Source organism: Limulus polyphemus, unplaced genomic scaffold (genome assembly GCF_000517525.1).
Source record: "Limulus polyphemus unplaced genomic scaffold, Limulus_polyphemus-2.1.2 Scaffold796, whole genome shotgun sequence".
Lineage (NCBI taxonomy): Eukaryota > Metazoa > Arthropoda > Merostomata > Xiphosura > Limulidae > Limulus > Limulus polyphemus.
In genome coordinates, this window is record NW_013666406.1 from 204,798 (window position 1) to 214,699 (window position 9,902).

Here is a 9,902-nt window from a genome sequence, read left to right on the forward strand (position 1 = left end):
GAGCGCCTTATCCACCTGGCCATGCAGGGTATTGTATAATACAATAAGTATGACAACAATTTAAACATGTACTACTTCACAGGCCTATTGAGAGTGTCCGGAAATAAAAATGTAAAACAGCATTTCCTTTAATATGTTGTGCGCCGCTGATGACGAGACCTTTCACTCCATACCGAAGGTCATCAGGCAGGATCATACCCAGTAAATTGGGCAATACACATTATATAAGACCCGATGCTCCGAAAATATGCAAAAAATGAAAACTCCCGATGACATCACAGTCAAAGTGCAACGTAAAATTAAAATGAGTAATTATTATTATAAAATTGTCCTATTTATGAAAAAAGTGAAAGAAAACTATTTCATACATAACCTACTTCGGCCTAGGTATAAAGAACGTTAGTTTTGGCCGGAACGATACTTCTAAGTTTCATTATGGGATATTTATATTCGATTTGGCTTCTTTGTTTTTAACCACAATGTTACACAATGGGTTCTATCTATGCTCTACTTACCGTTGGTATCGAAACCCGATTTTTAGATTTACTGCTGAGCCATCGGACTGGGGGGGAGGCAAAACTAACTTTGTATATTTAGCACAAAGCTATACAATGTGCGCCCTGTCCCCCGCGGGTAATCAAACACCTGATTTTAGCGTTGTAAGTCCGTGACCTTACCGCTGGCCCATTAGCGAGGATGAAATTTTACGATGATTTAAAAATAATTAATAAATTTTAATGTGGTCGACGTTTTAATAAAATATAACACGTGAAACCGTGACCTCAAAACAAACAAAACGCGAACACACCTAAAAACCAAAAAATTAAATTGCAAAATAACCACACCCGACATTCCCCATTTGTGGTTTTTGTATTAATAAGAACTGTATTAAGGTGTTTTCCTCCTTACTTTATATGCGATTGAGAGTATATTATAACGAGTCTTTCATATAAGAAGAAAATATGCGCTCTCTCTCTGAACACATTATTTTACATTTGTCCTCTGCTCTTCCGTTTTTCTATATTTTATAATCACCTTTTAGCAGGAAAATATAATAAAATGTTATTACTTTCCGAAAGCACCACCATTATCGACTTTATGTACTGCCATTTATGTACTTTTTATCGAATTTTAATATATGAAGTTAAATTATGACACACACACAATAGAATGTACCGACTTCGTTGTACGTATTCGGATCTTTAATGTCAAATCCACATCTGGTTGTTCGTACTTTTTATGACTTCTTTGTGGAATCTATTTTAAGGTTCTGCTCGGTGGATCTCACGTTACATTTGGTGAAAGAAACGAAAGACAGCAGTCGTGGCTGTAAGAAGAGGGGGAATAAAGGGAAGAGAAAAGGGGGCAAGGTTATATGGAAGATGTGACTGTGGACAATTTTGGTTGCCAAACCCGTGACGTAATGAAACAAGTCGGGCTCGTCAACTCTGGTGCTTAGGTATTTCGTTAAAAATATCCACGTACAGAAAACATAATAGCACAGTAGAGCGCAAGATAATAAATGTGTAGATAACGTTTTCTGATTGGGTACTATCCTGCCGGGTTTGCAGCTCGAGCGTCGTTTATTCTCAAATGCTGTCTAACTTATTTTGTACTTCGCAACCACAGACCTTGGGAAGTTCGAGCGTCAACCACCTTCAATAACTGGGCATTATCATAAAAAACGAAGTTCTATTAGTATACGAATAATGTTTCTCTCTCTCTTACTTGGGGATAATTGTTACGTTCTACGTGTATTCAAATTCGATGATGACAGAACCTTGTCGAAACGTTGTACATTTGGTGTTAAAGTTTTTCTTCATTACCCATTCATCTCCAAGCATTATTACCATACGTGAATAAACTTGAAATTGTGTACTTTTGTCGTAGCGTACAGGCTTAGTGGTAAATTCCTGTAGACCAAAAAACATTCAATAAAAAGAAAAGAAAGATATGACATGTAAGAATATCGCTAGTTATGAATAATCCTTTCATAGTTTAACAACATTCATCTGTTTGTATTAGCAGTTCGAAATATCATCTCCAACTACCTTAACGGGTTATTTGCGCATAACCGCCACCAATTTGGAACTGACAGATAAGGGGGAAATCAGCTAGTCAACAGCACCCCCGCCAACTTGTCGGCTAATCTTGTCTGATCTAACAATGGGATTTGACCGTCACTCTTATAGCACACCTATGGTCCGAAAGTGCGGAACGCGTTTTTGAGGCAACAAGCTGTGAACATTGAATCCTCGGATTCATAGTCTGAGCACACTAACCGCTGGCCCATGCCCAGCTTCTGTGGGTGGATGGAGGTCATTAAATTATTAAAAACTAGCAGAGACCCGCAAAACAGTTGCGGCCAAATTAGTATATCTATTGCAACAGTACTTCTTTAACTACAGGATTTCTAGAGTAATACAAAAGAAATCTAATCGCAGACACTGAAATCTATAAATTCTTTTGTCTTAGTCTTTATATTAATTACGGCCTATATCCGATAGAGATAAATTAACACTGTAACTTGTGTACATTTTTTTCCTTTAGTTTAGTTAAGAGCTAAACCTTACCGCACTTAATACTATCAATAAATAATCTTCTAATATTATTCTACCACCCAACATTAGACCTTTTTAAAAGTTTACAAAATAATCCAACAATAGAAATATCGCAACTACTAAGTGTCATTATGTGAACTTCATCATATGCTAATACACTCAAAACTTTAATGTTATCAGCAAATTTAAATAATCTATTAATCATTTCTTTATTTATGTCATTGAGGTAAATCAAAATGAGTAAAGGTCATAACACTGAGCTCTTTAGGTACCCCACTCATAACATTAATTTAGTTTGACTAAACTCCATTTATAACAACCCTCTGCTTTTTTCCATCTAGTCAGTTTTTTTTTTTATCTAATAAGCCAACCTATCTCCACACCTACAGATATAACTCTAACAAGCCTTTTATGTGGCATCTTGTCAAATGCTTTCTGAAATTCCAAATATACCACATTTACATCTTGTAACTTCATCTATGTAAGCAGTATCCTCTTCAAAGAATGTCAAAAGATTAGCAAGGCAAGATTTTATTCTAGTCAAACCATGCCGACTATACAACAAAATTTATTAAATGACTTTCTAAAGCATCTTTTATTAGATTTTCTAAAACCTTTCACACCACTGATGTAAGACTAACAGACATATACTTAATGGGAGAATTTTTATTACCTTTTATCAGTTGGTTGGCATTTTACGGCGCAAACCAACCAGGCTATCTGCACCAAACAATTGGTATAAACATAAGAATAAAAGGTAAAACTCTATAAAAAGGTAAAAAGAAACAAGTTAAATGCAAAACAATGTCCAAAAATCTAAATAAAAGTAAAAAGCACAATGACCCATAAAAAGTTAAAAACACAATCAAGTTGGACAGTGTCACCATCGCTAATGACGCTGTCCAACGTCAGGGGTAAACCTGTAGAAAGTACACGTCTAAAATGGTGCCGTCGTTCCCAACCTTAACGATGGAACAACAGTAAAATGTGTGCTATTGTAACTTGGGTGTCACAAAGGCCACGCATTGGTGGATCAGACCCAGATAAAAGAAAACAATGAGTTAAAAAACTGTGACCAATGCGTAGCCTAGCTAAAATAACTTCCTCTTTCAATCCTTATGGAGACAAGATAGTCAAAGAGCAACAGCAACTTTTATCTGGAAAAGCTTGTAATGACATTGCTCACTCCAAATCGACTGCCAAATGGCCCGAAGCCCAGCCTTGAACACAAGACTGTAGTTCATATCTGGGACAGGCACGTCCGTGATAACACCAGAGCAGACAGACTTAGTTGCGGTGTCAGGTATTCAGAAAAACTGGATTGAAACAGAAGACAGTTAAAAGTGGGCCAGTCATTTCTGAATATAAAAACAGGGCCAGTAGAAAGCTAAGAAAGTCAGTATACTGCATAGCTTCTACGTGATCCAGGGCAAGAGAAATGGCATACAACTCGGCATTGAACACAGAAACTGTAGAAGGGATCCTGCAAGCAACCACCGAGCCACAACAAACCATAGAAGACCTCATAGAGTCACCTGATTTCGAATCATCTGTAAAAACAGGAACAGGAGAATGGTTTGAAAGATTTTCGGCAAAGAGAAGATGGTACTTTCAATTGGAAGAATCTAGAGATGACTCAAGGAAATGTCACAGGTTGAGGTGGTAACTACCATGGGAAGATGGGCTGATCATTGGATTCAGTAACGTCATCCAATGACAGACCCAATTTAGCCAGCTGAGCCTGGATACAAAGGCCAAAAGGATTGGCAGACTGTCTATTCTAAAAGAGCATAGCCCACTGAGGAAGAAAGACATAACCCCAGGTGAGATGCTGTGATAAGGATCGAAGCTTAGTAGCATATTGCAAAAAAAAAGTTGCAAATGGCAGAGATGAAAGGATGTTCATGGGACTCAGTGTACAAGCTCTGGACTGCCGAGGTGTAGAAATCCCCGTGCAGAGGAGGCCACAGATAGTTGATAGGGTCCAGCATCTTCAAGGCAGAGGGCCTGGTAGAACCATAAGCCAGAGACCCATAGTTCAGCTTGGAATGTAGGAGGGCACGACAGATCAACGTAGAACATTGATCTGCTTCCCAAGAGGCGTAAGAGGGCCACTCAATAATTTTCATGTTTGAAAATCAACAAAAAATATGGAAGACACTGACATAGAGGCCGTTTGCAACAGTAGGAGGAAGTTGTTTAGTGATAGCGCTAATCTTGACACTCAAGACACAACCTTGAGGGACTCCAAGTTCCTGTGTGAAAGAATGGGAAATGGTCTAACTCTCATGGACTTGGAATCGCCTATCAAGTAAAACATTATGAATAAAACTGGGCAAATGGCCACACAATACATATGAATGGAGGTCCTGCAAAATGACAAACCAGAATTGTGTTATAAGCCTTCTCAAGATCAAAGAAGACAGAAACAAGATGTTCTCTCTTGAGGAAGGCTTCCCTGATCGAGGTTTCAAATTGAATCAGGTGGTCTACGGTGGAGCGCTGTCAACAAAAACCACATTGGGTGGGTGAGAGGAGATTGTTCGATTCAAGGAACCAAACAAGATGAGCAGTAACCATCCTCTCCAGAACCTTACAGCTAGTCAAAGCAATTGGATGATAATTACAAGGAATCTTGGTATCCTTCCCAGGCTTTGAAAAAGATAGAACAATAACCATTCACCAAATATTAGGAAAAATATTCTCCTGCCAAATCTGGTTAAAGAGAACCAGAGGAAGAGCAAAAGAGGCAAGAGAGAGATGGCACAGCATCTCATAGCGGATATCATGAGGCCCAACTGATGAAGAGCAAGCTTAAGTTCCACTAGTGTAAAAGGGGGTGATTATAGTCAGAGAGACAATCAGCTCAAAAGGAAAGCAGCAATTAGTCTGCCTGAGACTTGATGGCCAAGAAGGCAGGAAAAGAAAGAGTGCTGGAAAGATAAGAAAAGCACTCCCTGAAAGTATCGGCAATACTCTGTACATCAGCAACTTCTTAGCCATTGGAGAGCAAGATGGAAAGCGGATGGAAAACATACTTCCCATTGACCTTCCGAAACTTGTCCAAGATGATTTTGTAACTGGTGGTAGAAGAGATGCTGGATGTGAACTTAATACAAGATTCCTTCTGGCTTTGATGTCTGACCTGCCAAGCATGGGCATGGGCCTGCTAAAAAACAATGCAGATGAAAGGAGTGGGATACCTGCAAAAGGCAGGAGACCACCATGATCTAGGATACCATGGGAAGTGTTTGAGGTTTTAGGAATAGAATGAACAGCTGCTTCAATGATATAATCAGTTACTGCTTCCATGCAGTTGTTAATAAATGGAAGACTAACGACAGCAGGATGGAGTTCTGAGAGATGAGTGAAAGAGTCAGCCTGCTCCAACTTCCTCAATGGCAATCAGTTCGGGTGGCATTGACCAAAACCACTCTCCCTCAAAACAATGAGAAAATGATCGATGTTAACTCTACAAGAAAAACTAGAAAAAAATGAAGGGCAGAGGATGGAGACTCCATTGACTGAGTGCATGACCAAATAATGGTCCTGCACCTCAGGGCTGAAGGAGATGGACCCGAGGAATCACTAGATGCAATGGTGGGGACAGCAACCACGGAGAGCAAAAGACTCTTCACATGGTGTGAGAAAGACTCTGATGGAGGCATGCATAGATTTGTCTACACTCCCACTGTGGCAGTGGAATAGAGAGCAGCAGAATATGTCAGAGATGGAACAAGGGACAACAACTTCAGATCCTCAGGGTAAGAAATGTTGTTGACAGTATGTAAACATTGTACCTCTTTCTCCTCCACCCACTTAGGGCAAGATAGAAAGTAAGAAGGGTGGAAACCACGACAATTGACACAGTGAGGGTCCAGTTGACACTCACAGGCATCATGGTCTTTGCCACCACATAGACAGATCAAAGAACCACAAAAAGATGCCTTAAAATGACTGAACTGCTGACATTGTAACATTTAAGAGGATTAAGGATAAATAGCCATACATGACAGTTCAGATAACCTACCTTGACAGAGGCAGTCGGACCTGGTGATGTAAACTTCAATACAAGAACACTGGTAGGCAGCATAATTTTCTCTTTAGGAGTGGAAATGCATCACACAGCAAAAACTCTTTGGTTGAAGAAACCGGCAAGGATCTCTGATTTGGGTATGTTTCAAAAATCCCTCTCAACAATCACTCCTCGGGAGGAATTAAAAGTAGAATGGGGAGTAACCTCAATGGGTATATCCCCAATGGCCTTTGACCTCAGGAGAAGTTTGCCGTGTTTCAGTGTAGATGTTTCTTCCAAGATGTCCCCAGAACGTAGCTTTTTAACTGACTATGGAGAGCCAGCAAGCCCCTATAATCCCTTTTGATTAAAAAAGGGAGACAATTGCCCTAAAGGTTTGTCAAACAAAGAATGCACAATGAAAAAAACGAGGTACAGGTTAAGAATGGAGAGGAGACTGCTAATCAGTCTTCTAAATGTGGTTGCTTACCAATTAGCTGTTTTTTTATTTGTTTATTTTTTTCAAGGATTGGGGAATCCATAATAAAAGTAGAATTATTCAGAGCCCACTGACCCCACTCACCATGGAGTCCTGTGATGGGATGCACTACAATGCCAAATAAGGACACTGTAGCAACAACAGGGATTTGTGAGCACTATACCCAAACACTAGCATCAGACACAATGTCCAAAACATCCACTGAGAACACCCAACACTGGTACTCAGTTGACCCTAGCCCAATAGGACCAGCTGATTTACCCTGGGGAATCCACCCCAAGGTCACCCGTCTACAGGAATTCAAGGCCAAAGTGGTGTGTTGCAGTACCCCAGACACCATTAAACCACCAGGATCCTCTCTTCCCCTTCATGGGATGCCATGCATGGCAAACACGTGGGTGGATGTTCAGATCCCAGAGGAGGTAAACTGAAAACATAGAACCTTCCCTGGAAGGTCCCCTCACTACATAAAGGAATCCACATCAAGGAGCCTTGAAAAAAGGAACAATATCAGGCAACTTCCAATCTTCTGGCACCTGCCCACTATTCAAAAATTTAGAAAAAGTAACAAGTGGCTTACATATCCATTCCTTAACCTCTTTCAAAATATTGGGTACCTTCCAAAATTTTCAGATATTAAACCTTGGATCCAATGTAAAAAAAATAATAAAACTAAAAACTGTGAGGAAAAAGTTCCAAATTCAAACCAACTTCATCTGAACATATAACATTTTTGGATTTTATAACAAATTGCGGTATTGAGTGTTTATAGTCACAATAAGAACCTGGTTTAAGGAATTGTCTTTGTTGAGCTAGACAGTCCCATAATGGGTTGTGGTATCTTTTGAGTATTTATATTCACTCAGAGGACTTGGTTTTATGAACCTGTCTTTGTTGAGCTAGATGGACCAATGATATTTATTTGAATATACATAGAAAAACTGATAAAAATTTCACATCTGTTTAATAAGGAAGCACACTGTTGTATGAAGATGTTAAAATTAATGATGAAATGACAAGCAAGACTTTAACCTAGTTTGAATAACTTTATAGTACAGGAAAATTCCGTTAATCTACATACATATTTACTTCAAGATGAATTTGTGTTTGACTGGTTGTTATTATATATACCACAGCCTCTGGATGGTCTATTATGTCCATAAGTGTTACAAACTGTTAGATTTTATTTATATCATTTTGTAGGGAAGCATTCTTTTCAATTAAGATAAGCCCAGGAATGTTATTAAAATTTCTCCAATTTTAAAACAAAACAAACATAACTATTTTAGTAAGTCCTTTCTAAAACAGGTAAGATTTTGATTATTTCAATTTTCAGCTATACTTGAATGTGTGTAAACATAACTACATTTAGTGATTGTTAGATGTCTTTAGACTGGACACTGAAGATAGTTTGAAAAGAGTGGAGCAGTCAATCAGAAAACGTTTTGCCTCTAGATCAAACTCTACTCCTCTCCAATTGTATCTTCAACAGCCAATAAGAGCTAACCATGTATTTAATAGGAGTATCTTGTTTCTAGATCAAACTCTACTCCTCTCCAATTGTATCTTCAACAGCCAATAAGAGCTAATCATGTATTTAATAGGAGTATCTTGTTTCTAGATCAAACCCTACCCCTGCCAAACTACAGCCAATTAGAACTGATAATATATATATATATATATATATATATATATATTTAATGGAAACATCTTGTTTTTAGAATGAACTCTACTCCTCTCAAACTATATCTCTGTCAACTAATCAAATATCTCCAAAACTAAATGCACATAGTACACATTTTTCTGTGTGTTCTGACAAATCAGTGACATTATTCATAGTTTCCAAAATAAAGAATCTTTAACATTATAACAAAAGTAATAAAGACCAATCAACAATTCCAGTAAAAGTACAAAGTACTAGAATTGTTGACTGGTCTTCATTCTGCATTAGGTCACATTTCTTTATTAATATAGGTATGTTTTGGCCTAGCACCATAATAATTAATGAAAAATTAATCTTAGGTTATCTTTTCTAAAATTACTTAAAACTGTTAAGAAAAGCAACTTCAACCACGCTGGCCATATGTTGGTTATGGAAGGGTTTACAACATAAGTTCAATGTATTCAATTACTTATTGAGTTCATACTCCAATTCTTTATTTATTGGAACTACCTTTTTATTATTTGAAGCACACTCCACTTACCCAAATATATGAAAAGAAACCAACCTAGAACAACTAAAATTGGAGACTTGTTCCTTAAGCCTGTTATGTTCATCTGATTACATGTATGTTCAGTAGGGTTTATATTGCTCACTTTGAAGTCATTTCGTACTGAATCTTTATTTTTGTGGGGAACAAAAGGAATTGCTGCAGAGTCAAAAAAAGTATGGCTACAGCTCTGGTATATGAAACGGTGAAGTTTCTAAGAATAGGGGGATTTCTTGAGAAATTTTTACAGAAAGGCAACACTTACCACGTGAAATTACCTGCTGCTATGAGAGCTCCACTCCTGGAAACACGCTGAATGTCTACACTCCCATGTTGTGACATCATCTGTGCCAACTGAAAAACAATACACTCAAGTTATTGGTGATATAAGAACATTTTTAGATAACTTTGGAATATTAGGACCACATCTTCATTTGGTATAAAAAATAATAATAAATAAATCCCTATTAATTTTTACAATTATTAAAATCATGTGAAAGTCTCAGTAAATTTTGTTTACACAATAAGACACGAACATAAAAGCAGAAGAGTCTTTTGTGCTAAAAATGTGTGTGTGTGTGTGTGTGTGTGTATATATATATATATATATATATATA

The 9,902-nt window shown here is 37.8% G+C and overlaps 1 protein-coding gene across 7 annotated transcripts in view; it reads right to left on the reverse strand.

Annotated features, from left to right (window-relative positions):
* Positions 1-9,902, reverse strand: part of LOC106460563 (pre-piRNA 3'-exonuclease trimmer-like) — an 84,857-nt gene that overhangs the window by 19,016 nt on the left and 55,939 nt on the right. For all 7 annotated transcript variants that reach the window (XM_022387315.1, XM_022387313.1, XM_022387314.1 and 4 more), the window contains exon 21: positions 9,551-9,639. In XM_022387315.1, the coding sequence (XP_022243023.1) occupies positions 9,551-9,639 (89 nt within the window). The remainder of the gene's footprint in view (positions 1-9,550; positions 9,640-9,902) is intronic.